We start from the raw sequence: 26,718 nt of genomic DNA on the forward strand, positions 1-26,718 counted from the left end.
AAGAATTAAACATCCTTTCGAATTAAAAACAAAAACAAAAAACCCTAAAAGAACAAAGTTAAAATGAGAAAAGATTTAATAATAGAAAAAAATATTTTCATCTATTTTACTACTCAGAATGTAGGAAGGTGAGAGCTCATTTTCTTAGGTCTATCCATAAAGTATATAACTTAAATTCTAGGGAGAGGTAATAAATTTAGATTTTGAACATAAGCATGTTGATTTAGAAGACATCTTCCATAACTCAAAGCAAAGTCATTTTTTAAAAAAATATGCTTATTATGCTACAACAACCTTTTCCCTATAAAAGTTTCATGAATATTAAGATTAATTTGCCGGTTATACTGTGCATTTATAACTGCCTTTAACATTAGTTGCTAATATGTTTTACTTTCAACTCTGCTAAATCTTGAAAATCTACAGATTAAAAAGACTGAGATGACACTAAGTATCAACACTCATAATTTTACTATAAAAATAAAGAAGAAAAAAAATAGAAAAGAGACCTCTATCCCTGCACCAAATAAAAACACCTCAAACTTTGTTGACTCTGAATTGGCCAAAATACACCTGCTCACTACCTACTTTGCCTTGACAAAACTTAATAGCTGTGAGATGTGACTTGGTTCCTTTCAAAAGAAGTATACACAACACACACAGAGCCACACATATTAATAGGAAAGAAACTGGAGTGCTTCATAAATATTCATTCATTCCCAGAACACCCCTGGGGGGCAGATTTGAAGATATAGTAATACATGTTATTACATGACTTGTGACATATTGGTCTTGTAAAAGATCAGCATCAAAATTCAGATTCCTAGTTCTAAACTGTCATTTGGATGACTCTTAAATAGACAATACTGTTCTATATTGAATAGGCGACATGGAATTCTAAGTAAGGTCATGAAACTAAGTGCATTTCATAAGGATGATAAATTTAAGCAGTCTGATTCCTGTCTGTGCTCCCTTATTGTTTTACCCCATCTCCTGTTGAACTCAACTCCATTTACTGTAACTATTTCTCTGCCCTCTGAATTCTTTAACTGGACTGAGAGGATTCTGAGGGCAGTCTTTCATCTTCCATTTCTCCCAGGGTTTGGCACAGTCCCTGACACCATAAACACTGGCTCTCTATAAACACTGGTTGACCAACTGTATGAATCAGTTCTTGATAAAGCATACAAAAGTTTTTACTTTTTAAAATGAGTAACAGGTTTTGTTAGGATGCTTCTGCTAAAATACAGTATTTCTGGTTCTGCTCAAAAAGATGGACACTAGTCAAAAACCGCTGTCAGTTTTTATTCTTTATAAAATTACAGTTGAATATTTTTCAGGGGAGAAAGTTGAAAAAAAAAAAGGAAATTGCCTGAAATTAGAACAATGTTCTACTTTTTACTTATTGGACATTTACAATGTAAAAACTTCTTAAATTATTTTTAAAATATGACCAGTCACTCCATTTAGTCATTTCTTAGTTGCTATATTTGTCATCAACTTTGCTCTCAGGCTTGCAGGCAAGTTGCTGACTAAGAACAACACAGAGAGTAATTCTTCACATTTTCATTCACTTTTCATTCAAGGAAAAAGCTTCCTGAAAACACACTTTTAAAATTCTGGAAAATACAAATCAACATTATCTACACATCTCTATCATTACCAGAAGGACTGGTTCCTAAACCTAATTTCCATTGTTAGCTGACATTTTCAATAAGTGATGGATATTCATTTCCAGAAAACATTACCAGTAAATTCTATGATATCACAGACTGTTTGCTATCCAGACCAAACTGACTAAACCACAAAATGCAAAAGTATGCACTTAGCTAGTCTAAGGGAAACCTTAAGGCTATTCTGAATATGGTCTTATATAGAACAAGCTAAGAGTGAATAAGAACATAATTTGGATAGCCTTCTTCCTCCAAATTTCTAGGGCCTTTAGTAGACACAAACTAATATGTTTAAAAATTGAAATATGTCTTGTCAAAGACTTAATTTTTTTAAAGTTATTTTGGGACACTGGAATTTACAAGGAAACGAAAATTATTATTGTTATGATATAAATGGGATTTCATTTCTTCTCCCTGACCAAGGGAGTAAACATGGAGAACTGTTTCCCTGGTTCCAAGCAGTGACCACACTAAGCAAAGTTAGTAAATAAAAAAATAATTACTAGTTTTTAAAATTCATCATTTCCCCTAGCATCATAGAACATGAAGACTGAGGTGAACAGTGACGTGGAACATGTATAGGTACATCAATGGAAGGAATGAGTAAATATGATTAATGTGGAGTCAAATTTGACCTTTTAAACACAAAAATATTTTTTTATTATCAGAGGTGTACACAACATTTTGATATACAGATATATTCACTATAATACTGAAAGACTCAAAGTATTATCTACATTTGAAGAAAGATGTCAAAATTATGGAGTACTTATTTCCTTCAAAGCCATCCATTAAGTTTATTGTTGGAAAAAAGTTATGAAAAAAATCTACCTTAAAAACTATATACATGGGGATCCCTGGGTGGCGCAGCGGTTTGGCGCCTGCCTTTGGCCCAGGGCGCGATCCTGGAGACCCAGGATCGAATCCCACGTCGGGCTCCCGGTGCATGGAGCCTGCTTCTCCCTCTGCCTGTGTCTCTGCCTCTCTCGTCTCTCTGTGACTATCATAAATAAATAAAAATTAAAAAAAAAAAAAACTATATACATGGACATATACCCTGCAATAAAATCATTTTGGATGTCTTACTGCCTTAAAAATGGAAAAACTGTCAATTTTGGTTTGAGATTATAAAAATAGTAAAATGCATCTTATGGTTCATATTAAATAATATTAAATGTAGTCTTATTCTCAAACTATAGAAGAATAAAGTTATCCCTGGTCAAAAGTAATTTATCCATTTTATAACCTGCCCTTCTCCCCTTCACGGGTATAGACAAATAAAACTGTAATTCTTCCTTTAATCCTCATCTTTGAGTGAATTGATTACTGACAGTTTCATTTTACCCTGGAGGCACAGCAGTAAATAAATCACAAACATTCACTACTTTCATCATGATGTAAATTATGTTCTGATAAAGAAGCTGAAAATTTCTAATTCTCCTACTTTAGAAATATAAAATAAAAATCACTTTTGTCATGGAAACGCTTTAATCAGTATGCGTAGAAACTGTATTTTGAAAACATGTATATGTACTAGAGGAATTTGGATTTTAAGAAGACATTCACTAAGTCTAATTCTAAGAACATAGTGATTTTTCTTTCTAAAATTTAGTGGGAAGTTAGGTAAATTTAAAATAAAAAGTTCAATGATTAAAATAGCTCTGAATATAGTCATAAAGATACTATCTATAACTCCTAGTGCATTTTAAGTCAAGCATAGTTGGTATTTAAAAACTTTCACTTGCAGTAAACACTTTCCCATCCCCTATTTTCAAATGACAAGTCACTAAGATGAAATAATTTGCTCCAGGTCATAGCATAACTAACAGAATCTGGATCTAAGTTCAGCGTCTCTGACTTCTCAGCTAAGTGTAAGCAGAATGTCATGTATTGATTTAAATATGACCCCCTATTAAAATTAATATCAATATTGCTTATTTTTTATAAAGATTCATTTATTTATTTATTTTAGAGAGGGTGTGCAGATGGAGGGGCAGAGGGAGATGGAGAGAATCTGAAGCAGACTCCCTGCTGACAGGGGAGCCCGACACAGGGCTCAATCTCATAACCCTACAGATCATGACCTGAGCCAAAATCATGAGTTGGATGCTTAACTGATTGAGCCACTCAGGTACCCCACACCTCAATACTGCTTATTAATAACTTTTCTACAATCATGATGATGAAATACTATGACATTTTCAACATTATAGTCAAGGAAGTTTTAATATTAAAAATATTATGTGTTTTAAATTTAAAAAAACAGTAATCTATATTTTATATTGTAACGTGATCTGTCTGGTGTTGAGAATGAAGATTTATATAGAAGTAGATTTTATAAGTTTGAACTGTCCAACATGATAGCCACTGGCCATACATGGCTATTTATATTTAAAAACTGAAATGAAATATAATTAAAACTTAGTTACCAAGTCACCCTAGCTACATTTCAAGTATCAATGGGTACATGAGGCTAGAGGCTACTATTTTAAACTGTGCAGGTCTAGAGTTGAGGAAGGATAAAACATTGGCATACAGGGTTTATTTAAAGTCAAGAGAACACCAAGGAAATATGTATATATATAATTATGGAATAAAAGAAGATCAGATTGCAGTGGAACAATCTAATAAGACATAGAAGAGGAAGAAATCAGCAAAAGAGAATGCAGAATGAGATAAAAGGAAAATGAAGAATGTGGTATCCCAGAAACCAGTGTATTAAGAAGCCATAGAATGTATCAAGTACTGTCAATAGGTCAAGTAAGATAAACACAAAGAGCTGACCAAAGGAATGGGCATTGTGAAAGTCACTGGTGAGCCTGAAAAAAACAGGTTAGAGATTTCAACAAATTTATAGAGGATGTAAAGTGATTAGAAATGTCTGCCTGAAAACATTATGGTGGGCTGCAGTAGATAGAGAATATATCTGGACAACGAAACTCAGGACCTGTGAACACACAAATAGTGTACTTGGTAGGGGTCAAACAAAACAAAATCCAGGAGAAAAAAAATTCAAGATTCGTATGTAAAACACTAAGGCCAAGCAGGCTGCAGAACCCATATAAAATGGATGTTGCTGAGCACTAACCATAGGAAAAAAGGTTAAAATATAAAAAATAAACCAGTGGAATTGTTCCTAAAAATATTATTGAACATACCATTTGGGAAGAATGAAGTCTTCTACAGCAAATACGGTTATCCCACTTATTCTCATTCTGGCAATGAGTCTAACAGCCTCACAGGTGAATTCATTTATCTTGCTTGCTTATCCTAAATATAAGCTGCCAGTTAATACGTTTTAGCTATATATACAAAGTTCTCAAGAGGCTTTCTGCTAAAGTGAACAAAAAAGGGAGATAATAGAGCTACTTACACAACAGAAGAGGGACACCGTCTTTGTACCCAGTTCTTCATTTTTAAAAAAGAGACAGATACCACGGATCGTCAGACATAAAGGAAAAACCACTGGCATAAAAGAAAGACATAGGATACATAAATAGATGAAAATGAGCACAGAGGAAAATACGAATTCAGAGAAAAGAACTTACTTAGAGAGATTTAAGAAGATGTAATGATAACCACAAAACTCTGACACTAGAAAAAAGGAACAAACAGGACAAGAATGAGCTCATAAAGATCAAAAGGACTGTTGGTGAATTAAGAAAGATTTAGAATAAAGAAATGAGAGGGCTCTGAGACTGCCTAGTTAGAGGAAAGGATGAGGAGTCAAAGATGGGTCTGCAGTTTCTACCTAAAAAATGGTAATGCTGTCATCAGAAATGAGACAGGGAGTAAAATACAGGAGCTTCTTTCAGGAAGTTAAAGCTCAAGTATGGTGATGATTGTATTTGTCACATATATAACAAAAGTGGTTAGTTTACATATTTCTTCCTATATAAGTCTGTGACTGAATGTCTTCTGAAATTAGTTTTCATATTTCAGAGCCATCTATACTACAGCAGCTGTTTATCTATGCTCTCAAAAGATTTACACGTGGTCTTTTCAAAAAGGATGCTATATGCTAATATATTCTATAAACCTTCAAAATAAAAAAAAGACAAATTAAGAAGTTGTTAATGCATCAACTGGAAAGTTTTAGAAAAGGTAAACATCAGAATAACTATAAAATGCAAATTCAGTGGTCTGGCATGTACTCTGGCAGCATTAGGATACAATTATGTAGTTTTCATTTTTTAAAATTCTTTTTTTTTAAAGATTTATTTATTTATGATAGACACACACACACACACACACACACACACACAGAGAGAGAGAGAGAGAGAGAGAGAGAGAGAGAGAGAGAGAGAGAGGGGCAGAGACACAGGAGGAGGGAGAAGCAGGCTCCATGCTGGCGGCCCGATGCGGTACTCCATCCCGGGACTCCAGGATTGCACCCTGGGCCAAAGGCAGGTGCTAAACCCCTGAGCCACCCAGGGATACCCTGTAGTTTTCATTTTTAATAAATAAATGGGATCTCATTTTATATATATATATATATATATGTGTGTGTGTGTATATATATATAAATTGAGAGAATATATTCTCTCTCTATATATATTAAAGTTCAATTTGCCAACACATAGTATAGCACCCAGTACTCATCCCGTCAAGTGCTCCCCTAAGTACCCATCACCCAGTCACTTCATCCTCCCGTCCACCTCTCCTCTACTACTCCTTGTTTGTTTCCCAGAGTTAGGAGTCTCTCATGGTTTGTCACCCTCTCTAATTTTTCCCACTCATTTTCTCTCCTTTCCCCTATAATCCCTTTCACTGTTTTTTATATTCTCTGTATGAGTGAAACACCGTATGATTGTCCTTCTCCGACTGACTTACTTCACTCAGCATAATACCCTCCAGTTCCATCTACGTCGAAGCAAATGGTGGGTATTTGTCCTTTCTGATGGCTGAGTAATATTCCATTGTATACATAGACCACATCTTCTTTATCCATTCATCTGTCAATGGACACCGAGGCTCCTTCCACAGTTTGGCTATTGTGGACATTGCTGCTATAAATATTGGGGTGCAGGTGTCCCGGCATTTCATTGCATCTGTATCTTTGGGGTAAATCCCCAGTAGTGCAATTGCTGGGTTGTAGGGTAGCTCTAGTTTTAACTCTTTGAGGAACCTCCACACAGTTTTTCAGTGGCTATACCAGTTCACATTCCCACCAACAGTGCAAGAGGGTTCCCCTTTCTCCACAACCTCTGCAATATTTGTTATTTCCTGTCTTGTTAATTTTCACTATTCTCACTGGTGTGAGGTGGTATCTCATTGTAGTTTTAATTTTTATTTCCCTGATGGCAAGTGATGCGGAGCATTGGCTAATATGCTTGTTGGCCATGTGTAGGTCTTCTTTGGTGAAATTTTTGTTCACGTCTTTTGCCCATTTCATAATTGGATTATTTCTTGGGTGTTGAGTTGGGATCTCATTTTTTTTTTTTAAGATTTTATTTACTTATTCATGAAAGACACAGAGAGAGAAGCAGAGACATTGGCAGAGGAGAATCAGGCTCTTCACAGGGAGCCCGATGTAGTACTCAATCCCAGAACCCTGGGATCATGCCCTGAGCCAAACACAGACACTCAACCACTGAGCCACCCAGGCATCTCCAATGGGATCTCATTTTAATTTCTTATGGTTAATGGCTTTCAGTTGCCTTCCTTTTACTTTTCAGTGAATGTTAATATAATTATTTTACTTTTAAAATTAACCTACTGGGCAAATGCTACAATTTATTTAAACTAAATTTAATAGATTCTTCAACAAAACATACACCCCCTCACACACAGAGAGATGTGACTGAAAAAAAAAAAAGCTTAAAATTTTCTATTTTTAACAGATAAAAAAGGCTGAAAACTTTAAGGTTGAAACCTACACCATATGTATAAATATGATGTAAAATAGCTTCTTAGAAAATAATTGGCTAGGTAATAGTTATCAACAAAGAAACACTTTAATAATTCAAGTAATATCTGTTACTCAGAAAATATAGGGGCTTCTATTACAATTAATAAAGTTTCAATCTTTAACAAATGCGTTAAGTTGGATCAGTGGATACTTATTTTAGTAATATACTGATACTGGTGACTAAAATGGCACCTGTATCTCTATTGTACCAATCAAACATCAATTTTAGAGAATCCAAATACAGGCAACAACAACAAAAAATCTAACAAATGATATCTCAGAGTTTGTGGAAGGGGAATATAAAATAGTGATGTGTTAAAGAAAAAAAATCCATGAAATCAAGGTCATTTGCTCAGTCTCTAGAAAAATTCAAGTATGAAAATGGTCTCATATCCCCAGGGTTTTTGTGTTGACTGGTACTTATGAGGAAAGCCAAAGTTTTTGTTTTTTTTTTTTAAAGATTTTTTTATTCATGAGAGAGAGAGAGAGAGAAAGAGAGAGAGAGCAAGAGAGAGAGAGAGGGCGAGACAGGCAGAGGGAGAAGCAGGCTCCATGCAGGGAGCCTGACGTGGGACTCCATCTTGGGTCTCTAGGATCACGCCCTGGGCTGAAGGTGGCGCTAAACTGCTGAGCCACCGGGGCTGCCCGAAAGCCAAAGTTTCAAAAACTAAGGGGGTTCCAGTGGATTATTTAAGTTTGAGATGCTTGCTTGAAAATTTTCTTCTTAAAATTACTTCATCTTTTTTTTTTTTTAAATTACTTCATCTTTATGTCTTTTTGGGCATGCTTCTGAAAATTCTAGATCCATTATTGCCTCTTTGACACATTCTTTTTCCTATAATATTACTTAACACATAATATTAAATCATGTTTTGACTTCCTCTATTCCTTTGACTACTATACAAATTGCATGATTTCAAACTTCAAAAAAATATTAAAAGAATCTCCTATAAAATCTCATGTCATTTATTCTTACAGTTTCTTATGGATTGCAAAGTTTTAAAATATTTTTCTGATCCTCACAATTCCATGAAGTAGAAAATTCATATGAAGTAGAAAACAGAGCTAATATACCTGGAAGAGATAAAGGCAGTTAGCCAAGAGAACAGCTGGGAAGTGGTACAGTTAGGGCTCCTGTTCTTCTGGACCCCAGGTCCAGTGCTTTTTGCACCATAATGCGCACGTGCTGACTTCAGAGAAGTGGTTGTTTTGGAAAACAAATTCTTGCTTTTAAAAACTGCATAGTAAAAACAATTTTGATTTTTAGCACCATAAAGCACATTTATGGACATCTGTCTACAGAAAATCAATTCTGCAGACATCTCTTTTTTCTTTTTTTTAAAAGATTTTAAAAATTTATTCATTAGAGACACACACACACAAACACACACACACACACACACACACACACACACAGAGGGGGGGGGGCAGAGACACAGGCAGAGGGAGAAGCAGGCCCCACGCAGGAAGCCCGACATGGGACCCAATCCTGGGACTCTAGGATCACACCCTGGGCTGAAGGCAGGCGCCAAACCCCTGAGCCACCCAGGGATCCCCTCTGCGGACATCTTTATCTGAGACAGTGAATTGATTCCTTTCACCTGAATTGAAATATTAGAATTCTGGAAGTTTGAAATCAGAATTCAATAAAACATCTTTCAATCAACAGTTTAAAGTTAAGTAATGCTATTAGAAAACTGCTAATTCTGATAATATGAGAACGTTCTTTGAAGTTCGTTTTACCTTCCTTAAAATGGAAACCCCCCTTTGCCATCAGCTATGTTTATTCAGGGTCATTCTAACTCCCATTTTTTGCCAAACTGTTTTCTTTTCCTTATTTTGAAATACAAGAAGCATCATGCTTCCAACTTAGATGTAATGTACCTTCTACAAATGGATTATATAATGATATCACAAAACCTTGGTGAAACTATGACCCAGGATTCTTTAGATTTCAGTGATACTATTACTAAAAGTTTTGCATTTTTCTTTTTGAAGATTTTATTTATTAGAGAAAGAGAGAGGGATAGAAAGAATGCACATGAGCAAGCACATGAGCAGAGGAAAAGGAGGAAGAGGAAGAAGGAGAAGCCGACTCCCTGCTCTGAATAGGGGGCTGAATGGATCCTGGAGTCCTGGGATCATGACCTGAAAGGCAGACATTAATCGAATGAGCCACGCGGGCACCCCAAAAGTTTTGTATTTTTCCATAAAAAATTAAAACCTTAAGAGATACTGAAATCTTGAAAACACTAAAAATAAATTTTAACTGGAAAGTGGCTCCTAATTTTAAGAGCTGGTCAAGGGAGTAAGTGTATCCTTGTCAAAGATATGCAAAAATCAGTGAAAAAATACATTCTTCAAAAATATGTAGATGCACAAAAGTTAACTTGACATCTCTTAACCAATACTGAATTCATCCGAATCATTTGATTATGTTTAAATCAAATACTTTGCCTATTTGGAATGAGATTAATGGTTGACTTAACCTCATTTAGGATGAGGTTAAATGGTTGGCTATAAAGTTTAGTATATGTTTATATGGGCTAATGGAAGATGCAAACAAAATATGGAGAAGACAGAAGCTATTGATTGTTTTTAAAAACCATGTCACATTCTGTTTTCCCCATCAAACTCCAAGTCCACAATTTAAAATGATATAAAAATTATATTAATAAAGACATACTAATAAAATGATTCATATTTTGTATGACCCAACTGATCTACTGAATATGAAATAAATTTAATTTCAAGCCATGCTGTGAAAAGACCTGCTAAGTACAAAAAAATGAAACATGCTGTCCTTCAAATAGAAATGTACAAAGATGATACAACTACCTCATTGCCAACAGAATAAGCACTTCCTGTTAATTTTTCCCTCCCACCCCATAACAGGAATTCATTCTACTTTTTACTAAATGATCCATGTTTTAAAATTTACTTCCATAAAAACTCTTGAGATGACTCAATGGGATCTGGGATTCAGATAAATGATCACAGAACAAAATTTCTCTGATTTGAGTGGGGCCTTAAATACCACAGTCTCACTGGAACCAAATCTTTAAAAAACCTAATAACTAGCAAATACAGAATTGTATTTAAAGGTCCAATAAAAAATAGGTTGATTAATCCTTAGGAAATACCTGCTTTACACCTCAATTTTAACACCTGCATCTGTTCCACAGAGTCAGTACCAGCCGGGTTATTACTTTACAGTAGATCATAGGCCTCCAAAGCTGTTAACAAAAGACACCACCAACAGCCAGTGGGCCCATGGGGCAGACAGGGAGGTCACTGGGCCAGAAATGAAGGAGTGGCTCCAGGGACAGCCTCACGGAAGGTCCTGAGCTGGCAGCCCATTCCACCTCTTGCATTCGTGCCCTCCACTGGGAGTAGGCAGTTTAGTTCTGTAGGATGAGAAGGACTGAGCTATGAGTGAGGAGATCATGCTTTAAGATAATTCCAGCTACATGGACTCTGACCAGCCAGCCTCTCTGCCTCTCACTTTCACTGTAAAGGGGCTGAGTAGCAAAAGTTTTATGGTTCTAGAAGCTCTAGAAAAATTCCACTCTGTATGATTTTAATGTTTACCCTACTTCTCAGCAAGTTTTATTGAGGATCAAATGAGAATGTACGAGAAAGTACTTTATCATTTTGTTTTTGTTTTTTTACAAACAAGTTGCTGATATTCTAGAGATCTTCTTCCATACTAAAGAAGTATGGACACAGTTTTGAGATTTAGTAAAACATGTTCTCTACATGGTGAGGCATTATGACCTATATCCTACAGTTTAACCTAAAATGTTAAAATTACAATTTTCTTTTATTCCCCCATTTTTAAAGTATAACTGACAAAACTGTAAAATTTTGTTTCTCATGAAAGTTACTCAGGGAAAGATTTACAGTTTTAACTTCAATAGGATTAAGAGGATTACCAGATTGATTCTTTGTAATTAAGAACCCATAGTAATAGCCTAATGAATAGTTCTTAAAGTATCTCATAAGAGTTGTATTGAGCTTTTTTCCACTCTAACCCATTCCCCACTCAGTTACCAGATGTGTTTTTTAAAAAAATATTTTATCATATGTCTTTCATACTTACACCTTTGGACAGCTCATTTATCTAGAAAATAAAATATGAACTCCTCAGGAGGAATTTGACCCCAGTCTACCTTTACAGACTCAGTTCTTCCTAAACACAACCACCTCAGCATTTCTTTCAGCTAACTAAGAGTCAACTGCTCTAGTCAAGTCAACCTGCCTTCAAAGTCTATGTTCAGTTACTCCGTTTTTTTTCTTTTTTTACTCACTTGGCATGGACTCCTAATCACCCTCTGCTGATAAAGCCAACAGCAAGACAGAGGCATGATCTTGGAAAGTTTTATAAGACAGGGTAAACACTCTGAAAATCATTTTTTTAAAAATTTTTTTTTAAAATTTAATTATGATAGTCACAGAGAGAGAGAGAGGCAGAGACATAGGCAGAAGGAGAAGCAGGCTCCATGCACCGGGAGCCCGATGTGGGATTCGATCCTGGGTCTCCAGGATCGCGCCCTGGGCCAAAGGCAGGCGCCAAACCGCTGCGCCACCCAGGGATCCCTGAAAATCATTTTAATTGTAACAGGAAGACATTTAAGAGTTTTAAGCAGGGAAGTAACATTTTTTAAAGAATCACTTCAGCAGCTATGGGGAGAATGAACTAAGAAATAAGAGCAGAAGTAGGGAAGTGGTAGGGAAATAAATGACTAAAAAATGGCTCCTAGTTTTACCTGAACAACTGGGTAAATGTGGTCAGAGTGCTGGGACTGGGAAGCTGTGGTGTGTAGTAGGGAAAGAGGAGGTGGAAGAAAGGGTTTGGGGTATGAGTTTTGTTTGGACATATACAATCTGAGAACGCTCAGGACAGGACGCCTGGGTATCTCAGTTGGTTGAGAATCCAACTCGGTTTTAGCTCAGGTCATGATGTCATGGGTTATGAAGTAGAGCCCTGTGTCAGACCCTGTACTCAGTGGGGGTGTCTGCTGGAGATTCTCTCCCTCCCCCACATGTGCATGCACATGTGCAGTCTCTCAAATAATTACACAACTCCTTTTTTTAAAATCTGAGAAAGCCCTTGGTTGTTTTTTCCCTCTTTATACCAGTGACACTTATGTTTATATTGTGATTTTATAACCTTTCACATGCTCACATAATTTGTTTCACGCTTATTATTTTCTCTGGTCAGACTAGAGGCTGCTTAAGGGTAGAGATAGTAATATTTAGTCCGTATCCTTAAGAAAGGACCTTCAACAAAGCAGTCACTTAAAATTATTATAGAATGAAAAAAAGGTATTGTTCTACAAACTCTGAGGAATGCAAACCAAAGAAGAAAAAGTTACTTTTCTAGCAGTCTCCATTACCTAGAACTTACCCTGAATCAAAGTTAACAGAAGTTACTGCAGACCATAAACCTGCTTTGGAGTCTAGCCTTACAGCATAGAAACTCATATATAACATATAGGAAATCAAACTGTGTTCTTCAGCCTCCTACCATGAGAGCTAGGGAGCCCATACAGGTTAGCTTCTGTGTTAAATAGCTTTTCTTTATACTGTACAAAGCCAAACACCTATAGATAGAACTTGAATATTTATGCAGTTTTCAAGTAAGATTTTTATTTTTAAACATCCTATCTACATTAGCTTTTGTAGTCCTCTTTTTAAAGATTTTATTTATTTTAGAGAGTGCATGTGTGAGCATGCACATGTATGGGGGAAGAGAGGGAGAAGGACAAGTGGACTCTGAATTGAACACAGAGCCCCATATGGGGCTCCATGGGGTGGGAGTGGAACTCAACTCTACAACCCTGACATCTTGACCTGACCAGAAATCAAGAGTTGATACTTAATCAACTGAGCCAACTAGGCCAGGTGCCCCAGTTTTTGTAGTCTTATATTTCAGATTCTAATGGATTTCTCATATAGTCAGGAACACTTAACTGTTTATCCCTTTATAAAGCTCATTTGAATACTGAATAGAATCAGAATTTTTAAAGACAGAAACTCCCTAAATCCTGAGCCCTCATTTATCTGTAGGGATAAGAAAAACTGAGGCCTGAAAAAGTGTCTCAAGATTCTACACTTAGAGATGGAGCCAGGTGTAGAATTAGTTCACCTGTTTCCTATTGCATAACTCTTTTCCACAAAGATAAACTTCTTAATGAATAAAATTAATCCATTTTAATCATGGCCATTTTGTAATGGACTTCCTATTCTGCTTTTACAATGCTTCCATACAATGATATCTAAACAAATTTTTAGGAAGACTATGCCTTAAAATGAGGTTAAGCATGTTAATGACTAAAAGAGTCAAAGGAAGCAGTGTTACCATGTATTATATGGCCTAATGGTAATACTTCTAAGATTGTGCACACACACACAGAGACACACATGATGTAAATGCTACACTCAAGAGCTATATGGCCATGGAAAGCTGAAGGTTAATGGACCAAAACTTACGTATAATGGTGAAATTTCTAAGACTTGCCTTTATCATATCTGGCTTTGCCTTTATTCTTTATGTGTCTCAGTGGTAATCCCTCTTCTCATTTCAAAAGGCTTCCTATCTATCCTTATTTTTCCTTTTATGGAATAGGAAAGAATTTTATATCTATTATCTTTACCTTGTTTGCTGACAAACTTAAGACACCACTTGAATGATTTTTAATCAGTATATTAACTCAACCATTTACATTCTATGCCTTTGATCCTAAAGTGTGGAATCATAGATTTGTTCCCAGAGTAATTTTAGACCTCAGCACGAAGATGATAGGAATCAAGTGGTGGAGACTGCTTTTCTCCCTCCTACTTATTAAAATGACATGATCTAAAGCCAAACCAAGTTATCTAGTTAAGGTATAGAGAATAAGAGACTAAAAGGGTGGCACACAACATGTGCCTAAGAATGACCAAAGCCATTGTTCCAACTTCTAGCACACATATGAAACACTAGAAATTTAAAATTTCTAAGGTTTGGGATAACTTCATTATTATAGTGATTAGCAATTAGAATTGAGAGTTTTCAAAGCTAGCATGCATACAATTGTGTTTTTTTTTTTTTTTTCCTTTTTTTTTTTTTTTTTTTTTTTTTTTATGATAGTCACAGAGAGAGAGAGAGAGGCAGAGATACAGGCAGAGGGAGAAGCAGGCTCCATGCACCGGGAGCCCGATGTGGGATTCGATCCCGGGTCTCCAGGATCGCGCCCTGGGCCAAAGGCAGGCGCCAAACCGCTGCGCCACCCAGGGATCCCTACAATTGTGTTTTTAAGTATGTTATATTCATATGGTATCTTATGCTTAGAGTGTTTTCATATGTCTTATGTGACTTGAACTTCAACAATATCTAATGTAAATATCATTTCCACTTTCAAATGAAGATTTAAAAGGCACGGCCAAGACTGAATATAACAATTCTTTTTTTTTTTTTTTTTTTTTTTTAAATTTTTAAATTTATTTATGATAGTCAGAAAGAGAGAGAGAGAGAGAGAGAGAGAGGGGCAGAGACACAGGCAGAGGGAGAAGCAGGCTCCATGCACCGGGAGCCCGATGTGGGATTCGATCCCGGGTCTCCAGGATCGTGCCCTGGGCCAAAGGCAGGCGCCAAACTGCTGCGCCACCCAGGGATCCCAACAATTCTTAAACAAAGTATGTTCTCATTAAAATGTGTAACTTATAAAGCAATATTAAAATAATATTAAAATGGCTTGCATATGTAAACTCCAAGCACTTTTAAAGTAGAAAAGTAATATAGTCCCCAAATTTTGAAATAAATTATCTTTTGAAACTCAAGTTTATTATAATCTTTGTCAAAGATAATTGTTTTGTTCTCTGCTGTCTCATCTTTCTAAAAGCATTCAATAGAAAAATACTGTGCATATAGTTTAATGAACAGAAATAGTCATCTTTAATTACCCAAAATATACATTTCTCACCTTGATGCTTTTTCTTTGACACCCTTTGAAAATCTTATTCAAATAAATTTAAAACATTAGCCTAAAAATTTGCAACTGTACAGTTCGTTTCAACTCAGTGATTCATGTAGATTTTTGTAACTAGGTTCTTTGCATATTTTATTAATTTGCCAACTTTGAAGAAACACAGCATCACTGATAGGTTGTACCCTGTTTCTTTCCAAATGCATTTTATCTTGGCTTTCCTTGAGATGAATTATAAAATGGGATTATCCATCAACTATGGTTCCTTTATCCAAGGGAAATTAAATCAGATTTAATATTACACACATTTAAAATTCACATGTTTTGCTACTTTAAAATTATTTTTGGTTCAATAAAATAGAGTTTGAGAGTATCCACCATCAAAGTTACAAAATTCAAACTTGCTTTTGAAATAACTTCAGTGATTTTAAGGAAAAAAGATGCTAGAACAACATCATTCAAATGTGAAAAATGACCGTTACAAAGCTATGAGCTGTATTTCTGAAGTGAAATAAATGACATTCATTTAAAAAAAAAAAAAGCATCTACCATTTAAAAGAATACTCAAAATAAGAAAGGGGCTCACCGGTCTGAGTGAAACCAAACTGATGTTGAATGTGATGAGCGGCAAGCATGTCTGACTGTTTTAACTTAGACTGCTGCGAGGAGGTTGACGAAGCAAACGAGAGATTTTTGTTGACCTGTAATAGGAAAGGCAAATCAGAACCAAAGTGTAATTTCCTGGGTTACTGATGCAAAAACTGGATGAGAAATATTTGCTTGCAATGCAAACCAGGACACATGGTAGGTCAAAACAAGTGGTAATGATTTATATGCTTAGTTTTTAAAGTTTAAAAACAGAATAGTTTTTTTTTTTTAATCAAGGAAGGAGTACAGTGGTAATTAAAGCATCACTTTATGAAAGTAAATCTGCATTACCAAAATAAATTTGCTTATCATGGAATTGTCATTAATAATAACGTAAAAAAGAGTGATCTTAAAAGTTATGGAAAAACATCCAAAAATTAAAAGTGACTCCACATCCGACTTTGAATTAAGAAAGTTGTAATGTCTCACAGCCACATTTCTTTAGCATTTTGTGAATTAGCAGTTCCTTCCTTTTCAGATTGTACAGAAAGCACCTATAATATTCATGTTAACATATATCATGGTGACACAGGTAATATATCTATAACCTCACTTGCCAAGCAGTTCCCATTGCATCAAAACCCTTATTCGTAAGACACTGTTAAAAACAATCCTGATAATAACGATCAACCAAAATTTCTGTAAGTACATACAATGCTCTATAACAGCAAAAGCTTACTATGACTGTCTGAATACAATACTGTCTTCCTGAAATGAAACCTGTAGCAAGTACATTATAAATACAGCTTTTGTAGGAAAATAAAGAACAGGTCACAAAAAAAATCTTAAATGTGTATTAGTAAAGTTATCTTGTAACTTAGAATTAATTTTGGCAAAGATCTAGTCTCTTGTTTATTATTAATAAATTATTTATTTTATATTTATTATTTTTGGAAGTATCATGGTCAAAAATTATGATAAAATGTGACCTAATTCTGAAAAATTTGAAAATCTGTATTTCTAATTTACTGCAAAATATAATCTGTGAATGGCCAAACTGCTAAATGATAGTTTATGGCATACAAATACTAATATATGAAAATAGCTGCCTTTTCTCTCTCTTTGTAAAAAGTAATTAAAACCACACAGAGGACTACCACTGTATTAGCATTTAAAAATTCCCTCTTGATGTCCACATGGTCATGGATTGTGGTTATTACATGTCCTTTATCTGACTCATCATTTACATGTTTGTGAATGCTTCTCTTCTTTAAAAGAGTGACAGTAAAGTGTATCTTAGGTTAAGCTTTTCTGTTAAAGCAAAGGGTTTTTACATATTTGGTGAAAAAGTCTATTAATTAAGACTATATGATAGTATAGTCCTAAAGACAGTAAACATTTCGTGATATCATTTTATAAAAAAAAATACCTTTCAGAGTAGTTAGATGGGGTCAAATACCATATTAGTGCTAAAAAAATTATCCATCTAAAACAATAATGAAATAAATTATCCAGCTCTAAAAATTCTATCGAGATTCAATATTGAACACTGACAAAAACTAATGGTGACTATTTATATTAATACAATACCTAAAGTAACAACGAAATCATCTAACATCTTTGAGCTTTATCTCCACTTTAAGTACAATAATAAAAGCATACATACATAAAAATAGTATGTATACTTCAATGGGAATGTGCTGGAGGAACAATAAAGGTGAACTGGTATTATAAAGTGCTATTCACATATGTGAAATAATAAATAATAATAAATGTAAGAAAAATAAAAGAAAAATGAAAAAATACATAATAAAAATAGTGTGTATGCTTCAATGGGAATGTGTTGGAGGAGCAATTAAGATGAACTGGTATTATAGAGTTCCATTTGCATATACAAATTACAAAGCACTAAATAATGTATTAAATAAAAAACAGATTACACAGAATACGTTGCAAAAGGGAGGCCATATGGAACTACATAAAGTGCTACAGAAATATCAGTTATTATTAACATCACTAAAAGAGTAATTAGGAATATGTAATTGAGTATGATGTTGCAGTAAATATTTCAGGGTGCTATGCTTTTAAATGGAAGTACTATATACAGTGATATATTTGTCACTTAACAATCTAATCCACTTCTCTTTTCAGAATCATTTTCAGTTTTACTTCTGTGTTCTTAAAAATTTTTATCCTACATGTCAACAATGCATTTTGAAATCTGGTGCAAAAAACAGGTGTATGCTGGGGACGGACACACACACACACACACACACACACACACACACTCACACACACACACACACACACGGGCGTGCATGCATACACACACACACACACACACACACACAGCCTTTTCAGTCTTCCTCTTCAAATATTTACTTGTGCTAAACCAAAAAGAACACCAGGAAAGCTAGAATAGTATAATACTCAAATGTCTCTGCTCAAACAGACTTTACAGTTTCTTCCTAAACATTTTTATAATTCTGTTCTTTCTTGACACATTTCTTGAGACTAATATCCGTGAAGTGCTAAGTGGCAACATACAGCAGATTTCAAAGGTTTTGGATAGTTGTTAATTATTACAGTGACTTGAAATTAGCACTCAAAGTATTTTCAAAGCTAGCCTATATTCACTACTTTACTTAGAAAAATAATAATAACCATTAAATAGAGTGAAGCAATATCTATTTTTGAAATATATGCTGTGGAAAAGAATTGCTTAATAATTTTACAACAACAGAAAGGTTGGCTAAGAGAGTCTACCCTACACGAATCTGCCCTCTTTTCACAACACACTTTTCAGCTTGCTTCATTCAAAAACCACAGTCTGCCAAAGTCAGTTTAATACGTCCAAAGTGGGGAAAATGAAAAGCACAAACATTTAATGAAATTCATAATAGAAAAAAAAGAAAAAGTATCACCTGAACTTCTGCTGTTATTCAAAAAAATGTTTTTGCTTACTTTCAGAGTAGAAGCAGCTTTGTGCAAAATATGCAAATACTAATTCTCTAAGAGGAGGTTAATTTTCATATTAAAAAGTCATTGCCCTGACTTAAAATTGAGTGCACTGAGCAAGCTAACATTAGTTTCTTTTTTAGTGATTAGCTAAACTATGAAACCTTCGGGAGATACAGAACACTGATTTCCGTGTGTGTGTGTTTGTGTGTGTGTGTGTGTGTGTGTGTGTGTGTATTTATTTATTTATTTACAAGCCTAATCATTTTAACTGATTATTTTTATTTTATTTAAATATTTTTTTATTGGACAGAGAGAGAGAGAGCACACGCGTCTGTGAGAGCACACAGCAGGGGGAGGGGCAGAGGAAGAGGGAGAAGCAGGCTTCCTGCTGAGTAGGGAGCCTGACACTGCTGGGCTTGATCACTGGTCCCTGTGATCATGACCTGTGCAGAAGGCAGATGCTTAACCAACTGAGCCATTCAGGCACCGCAATCTAAGCTGATTTTAGATTATATGCTACATTCACCTGAGGTAAAATTGTTTTTAAAATGTCAAGCTGTGAAGATACCTCAAACAGATTTTAAATTATAACTTAAAAATGATAATACTGTCTATATACTTAAGTTTGCAAATTTGTCTCCCTCTCCCCACTCCAAAAGGCTATTTTTTCCATTAAATTCGAACAACAATGCAGATAATACTTGAATTTGAAGATGGTTCTGGCTGCAAAAAAAACCCCTCAATACCCAGAAAATGTTCTGTTGCAAATCAAATGTCTGTTATAAAAATTAGAATCCCAGTAATTAAAGAACAAGTGAAACAGAAAACTTGAGCCACAGTGAGATTCAAGGCAACTATAGCCAGGTAGCTTAACGTTCTCGTACAATAAATTTAAAACAGCTTAAATTCTTGTGATTTCTAAGTTAGCAAAACCTAACAAATGAGTAGCTTACGGTGTCATGAAGAGAAATTCAAGCATGAGCTCTAAGTCTCTAGATATTTTCCTTATAAATTACTACAGTAACATGAAGAATTAGGAAGAAACATGGTTCCTGTTGAAGAGAAATTTCTACAGTGAGGTAAGGTGTCAGAAAATCTCCCTCTAAATAAACTAAAATCAGAATTCCAATTTGAATCAGTTATAACAAAGTTTTATTTTACAGTACTTACTGAAGATTTTTTGAGCCTCTGATATTTATACTAAGGACTGGTAGCGCAAAGATGAATAATAGGATTCCCCTGTGCAAAGCTTAAAATTAAGGTTTAGTGCTGGTTCAAATCACTTTTCCAACAACATGTCTTAGTCAAAGTCAGCTTACCTCAATATATTTGGGGTTTCTCCAAACCTTTGCCTCGTTTCTCATTATATTTCCCTTACTTCATAGAGAAAATTTGGTCTTCAACCCTCTGAAATCTTCATTTTCAAACCTATGAAAGAATATACCTCCTGCATCCCCACCCTCACCCTCTTTTCTTCTAGTGTCCTTCTGTGCAAGATTTATCTTTCCACCTGTTTCCTTGGGGATACTTAAATTTCTTCCAAATTCCACTTTCAAATTATCTGTTTCCCTATAGGCTATAAGCACAGATCTTTCTACTTCAGTATAGAAACAAACAGCAAACAATAAAAAATTCTTACAATGATTCCATAAGTTCCCTAAGCTTCACTGAAAGCTAAATTTCTTGAAAAACAGCACATAACCGCTATCCATATAACTCAACCATTCAATTTAAACCAAGTTACAAGCTAAGCCCTTTTCTCTACCAGAAGACGAAATCTGAAGTTAAAGTCACCACACCTATGACTTCAAATGGTCAGAGTTAGCAGATTTATTTAAGCCTTTGAGATCTCTAACACTGCCCACCACGCTCTTGTTTCTGGGAAACTATTTTCTGTTGGTTTATCCTGCCACTGCTTATCAGGGTTGTTTGCTACACCCACTGGGCCTGCTCTTCCTTCAGACCACATGGCTACCCTGGGCAGTAATATTTGTTTTCATCACTTCCCTGCCTTCTATGCTGATGTTTCTTACATTCAAAACTCTTCCAATCACTAGGTTCAAGACTCAACTAACTTCTCTACTATTTACTTCCTCAGAGAAAGCTATTGCTACCACCTAGTTGGCCTGGCCAGAAAGGTGGGAACCCTACACTGCCATCTCAAACTCCATAGAGAATCAGTCACTAAGTTAATCAGGTGCTCTGACATCTGATCCCACTCTTTCTTCAGTCACTGCTTTGGGTCAGGACTTTCTCTCTGCTTGCAAACTACTGCAATAGTCTCCTGACTTGTTTTCCCTACCTTCTGTTTCTCTAATTCTTCTTCTACACTGCTAAGGAGATGATCTTTCTGAAATGCTAATTTTACTGAGTAACATTTCTAGTTAAAACCCACCATCAGTTGTTCCACTAGATAGAGTCTATAGTTTTTAGTGTGGCATACAAAGCCTTCAATATACTAACAACTATCTAGCTCTCCAACCCTATCACTCCACCTTCCAGGTGGATGCCAACTCCTTTTTCAAGCTTTAGCTCAAGTGTTACATCATGTGTGAAAAGCCTTTCAGATTCTCCCAGGAGAATTTATATCTCCCTCGTCTCTCCACTGTCTTGTATCTTCTATCATCACAGCACTGATAACACTTTGGTGTGCTTATTTATTTGGTTAATTACCACCCACCAGACTGTAATTTTATTGAGGGTAAAGGACCAGTTTTTGTTCATCTTTCTTTAGTAAATAACTCATATAGCATTAATAAGAACTGCATAGATGTCAAATGAATTAATATACGTGTGAAAGGAGTGTTATGTTTAAAATCTTGCCCAAAGTTAAGGTGGTATTTGTGTTAAACCAATATTCTATTCAAATCTAAACTTAATTTTTACCTCTTCATGATAAAAAATATCCAAACTTTTTTTAGGAGATTAAAAAAATTATCTTCTCTGGAATCTTTATTTTTTAAACCTTCTTATCTTTAAGACTTCCCAAATCTAACTTTTTAATGATAAAAATTACAGAATAAAGGGCTTAAAAGCAAGGAACACATTAAGTTACAAGGCTTAATACTCAAATTTAAATCTAGAAATAGGTGTGTGAAATAATAAAAAAAAAAATCATACAGATTTCTGACTTCAGTTCCTGGCACAGAGCTCCTAAAAACCTGTACTTTTCCTAAGTGATAAAAGTACTAGGAGGATCTTTTGTTCTAATATTTAGTCTTGGACTCTGGGTCCAGCACTGAACTCTTGTATATCTTGGAATTTCCTGGTGACAGAAATGTCTCTGTTCTAAGAAGGTGACTCTCAGGGTGCTCTGGGATGAGAGAGCTGGTCTCCAGAAAGACCAAGCCATGATTAGAAGCTTGGAAGTTTTAGCTTATTCCTCATTTTTCAGGGAGGGGAGAGGGGCTAGCAATAGAATTATAACTTATCATGCCTACCTGAAGAAACCTCCATAAAAATCCCAATTGTATGGGGTTTAGAGGGCTTCCAGGTTGGTGCACATGTGGGAATGCTGGAGGAGTGGTGTGTCTGTGGAGGGCATGGAAACTCCAGGCCTCTTCCCATATACCTTGTCCTACACATCTCTTCCATCTGGATGTTCATCTGTATCTTTTATAATAAACTGGCAAATAGCAAGTAAATTGTTTTCCTGAATCCTTAGTGAACTGCTCCAGTGAACTGAGCCTGAGGAATTGTCATGGGACCTCCCAATTTAGAGCTGACTGGTCAGAAACAGAGGTAACAGCTTGGACCCGCAACTGGCAGCGGAAATGCCAGAGGTGAGGGGGGGGCAGGCATTTGAAGTCTTGTGGTACTGAGTCCTTAACCTGTGGGATCTGCCAATCTGCCACCATCCCAAGGCAGACAGTATCAATATGGAGTTAAATTGTAGGACACCCAGCTGGTATCACAGAGAACTGCCTGGTGTGCGAAAAACCACAGCACATCTGGTGCCAAAAGTGTTGTGAGCATTGAAAGTAGTCCGAGAGTAAAGGAGACACATGGGAGAAAAACTGGCTTTTCCTAACACAAGGCGTTTATCCTGTTTTCTAAAATTTTCAGGAATAAAGTTCCATAATTTTAGTGTCTGATTGTGGCCTACCACTCCTACAGTCAAGCTAGTCTCCCACAAATATTGGCAAAATAACAATACTTAATTTGCTTTTATTGTTTTGGAATGACATGAAGAAATAATTATGAGCATTAAAAACAAATTATTGAAAAGAAACTCTCCAAAAACCTGTAAACCACTATTCTCTTCAAATTTCAACTTAATTTTTCCCTCTTAATGATAAAAATATCCAAACTTCTCTTAGGAGATTAAAAAAATTATTTTCTCTGTATTCTCTGTTTTTTAAACCTTTTGTTTTTCAGTAAATAATATGTTCTAAGATGTATCTGAATATAATTTAATTATTACTTTACCTTTACAGCATTATTCTACTAAATATAATTCAATAAACTTTAGCTTGGCTGAGTTTATGTTCATCTAGGGTAGGTAATATTAATAAATAAATTAAAAACCAAATAAATAGAGTTATGTGGCTTTAAGAAGCTGACAGAGGAGTGTGGAAAATTAAAAAATGTAAGATTAGAAGTGGAGGCAATACTACATAAAGCTGAAAAAGAAGGAAGGGATGGAGAACAAGTAGAAAGAAAGAGAGGAGAAGAGAAAGCAGAAAGAGTTGTTTCTCCCTGAGGGAATTCACAATAGAATTCTGGAAAAGACGGGCAGAATTAATTATAATTTAAGGATGAATAGGCCCAATTATATCACATGCTAGGTATGAATATAAATATGTTTGGGAACATGAGAAAAACAAATTAATTCTATTTGTGAGGAATAATACAAGGCTTAATGGAAACAGATTCCAGGTAACACCATTTCTGACATACTTTAATTCAACCCCAAGCAAAGGAAAGAACAAGGAAATTGGTAAATTATAAATTCATATGTATATTTTAGGGCTATAACAATTCAGAGCAAATAAATGCAAGACTTTCAATACCAATTACTATCTTGGAGCAATCAGACGGTAACTCTTTCAACTTCCCATCATCAAATCTGTATCTAAGCATCTACCCAATTTCCACCTATGTGCACATCAGAAGGGATGAAAAACCCTTTTCTTAAGGCCAATGTCTTCATCAGTATTCAGGACTACATCCTCTCTCACTTTTTCAAAGACTTGAGTCCAGCAATTGCCACCTCTATAGTACACTACCTACTTCTCATTACCACTGAATTATTCCAATTAGCAAGTAAATATGCTTTAATACTGTCCATCTAAGATTCCTCTTTAGCTCCTGCTTCTCTACTCCCCAGTCAAAATTTATGGGCTTCCATTTTGTCAATTGTGCTTTTGTCTCTACCACTGAAATAGCTTCATCAAGGTAACCAAAGGACACCATCTAGCCAAATACAATCATAAATTTTCTATCCTCATTTATTCATTCTCTCAGTAGCACGTGACAGTTTATCACTCCTCTTTCTTGAAATACTCTCCTCTAGGCTTCCCTGACATTCTTTTTTCTTGGACGAGTGGCTCAGGTATTTAGCTATCTCTCCCCAGGTGATCTTATCCAATCTCACACATTAAAAACACAGAACTTGGGGTGCTTGGGTGGCTCAGTGGTTGAGCATCTGCCTTTGGCTTAGGACATGAGCCGGGGTCCTGGGATTGAGTCCCACATCAGGCTCCCTGTGAGGAGCCTACTTCTCCCTCTCCCTATGTTTCTTCCTCTCTGTGTGTCTCTCATGAATAAATAAATAAAATCTTAAAAAAAAAAAAATACAGAACTTTAGCCCTGACTTCCTCTCTGCACTTAAGACTCAGAAATCCAATTGCCTACTGTACAATTACATTCATATCCAAAACTCCACTCCTTAAAATTTCTTCCTCTGTTCCAGCATTCCTCATCTCATTAATACTAGCATCTATACAATTGTTGAAAGCAACAATTTCTCTTTCCTTCACTTACACCACATCCAATTCATCATGAAGCTGAATCTACTTCCAAAATATACTGCAAATCTGTCCATTGCCTATATTTTCATTATTGCCACTGTTAAATTAAACAGGAGGCCGTGAGTCTGAGGCAGTTCTAATGCCACAGTAGCTGCAATGGAAGCAAGCCCAAATCTAAGCCTGTAGATACCTCAAGGTTACAAAATCGAAACAGGATTTCTTTTTGGAGGGAATAAAGAAGTTTTAAAATCACATAGTAGTGATGCTTGCACAACTTTGTTATCAGCATAAGAATCAGTAAATTGTATACACTTTAAAAGGGTAAATATTATGGTATGTGAATCATCTCTCAATAAAACTTCTAAAAAAATATAGATATTAGTAAGGTCAATCTTTCCAAATACTTAATTTCCAAATGTGTCACCATATTTTCAAATGAGCATTTATTCTATTTTGTTAAGTACTTGGGGTACAAAGATGAATATAACAAGATCCTTCACCTACAGAGAGATTCCAGATTAGCAGATGACAGTTTCTATAAGCCCTTGCCAAATACATGTAGAACACTTTACTATTTGGACATTCAGACAGCTTTGCAAAAGAAGTGTATATGTTTATTTGTTAAAGAGAAATAGCTCTGAATTGCTAGTCAGAAAATTATTTTTTAGACTTAGTTGTATATACTATGTATACTTAAGAAGATTTAGTAATCTTGGAGCTACAATCATTATACTAATCACTGCTATCAGGAACAAGTTTCCTGAACATCTGTAGCCCAAGTCAGAATATAGTTTGTTCTTCCCCCACCCCTCCATCTTCCTTCCCCTTGTCTATATTCCATATCCTGTTGACTTGCGATGATTAGGTAAAAAAGTGATGGGTCCTCACTGATACTGGACAGCTCACTGATGGGGTAAGCCCAGTGTTTTCTGACATGTTTCCTCTATAAGATGCCCCATGTGAAAAGAAACAATAGACTTCTATTTACTTCTGTATGCCAAGTGCCTGCTAGTTGGTAGTAGATGTCTACTCAGTAAAAAAATACTTTCACTGCATTGATATTACATAAAGCAGTCTTTGACATACTAACACCATCTAATTCCCTTCTGAAGGTTTCACCCTTTTACTTTGTGACAGATATAATTACATTTGTAAATGAATGAATGTCTAATTATTCAACTGAATTTTGGAAGTGGACAGACGAAGAGGGAAGGACAAAAATGTGGTACTATTCCAACTCTTTTATTTTTTATTTATTTATTTATTTTTTTAAATTTTTATTTATTTATGATAGTCACAGAGAGAGAGAGAGAGAGGCAGAGGCACAGGCGGAGGGAGGAGCAGGCTCCATGCACCGGGAGCCCGATGTGGGATTCGATCCCGGGTCTCCAGGATCGCGCCCTGGGCCAAAGGCAGGCGCCAAACCGCTGCGCCACCCAGGGATCCCTATTCCAACTCTTTTAAATTAAAATTTATTTTCCTGACAACTGAGTTAAATGTTGGATGTAAAATAACCTTGCTTGTAAAAGGAAGAAAGCTGCTGTGTTGAAAGTATCTCTGATACAATTTCACTGAAATTGTTTAATATTCAAAATATTATATGCTACTATTTTTAGACTAACTTTGGGGTTTTGAGCAAATCATTT

The 26,718-nt window shown here is 35.5% G+C and overlaps 1 protein-coding gene across 8 annotated transcripts in view; it reads right to left on the reverse strand.

Annotated features, from left to right (window-relative positions):
• Positions 1-26,718, reverse strand: part of AHI1 (Abelson helper integration site 1) — a 203,085-nt gene that overhangs the window by 96,392 nt on the left and 79,975 nt on the right. For all 8 annotated transcript variants that reach the window (XR_005985976.1, XM_041743284.1, XM_041743282.1 and 5 more), the window contains exon 21: positions 16,138-16,252. Coding sequence is in view for 7 of the 8 variants with exons in the window: in XM_041743284.1 (XP_041599218.1) it covers positions 16,138-16,252 (115 nt within the window). In the remaining variant the exon portion in view is untranslated. The remainder of the gene's footprint in view (positions 1-16,137; positions 16,253-26,718) is intronic.

Source organism: Vulpes lagopus, chromosome 2 (genome assembly GCF_018345385.1).
Source record: "Vulpes lagopus strain Blue_001 chromosome 2, ASM1834538v1, whole genome shotgun sequence".
In the NCBI taxonomy this organism is placed as follows: Eukaryota; Metazoa; Chordata; class Mammalia; order Carnivora; family Canidae; genus Vulpes; species Vulpes lagopus.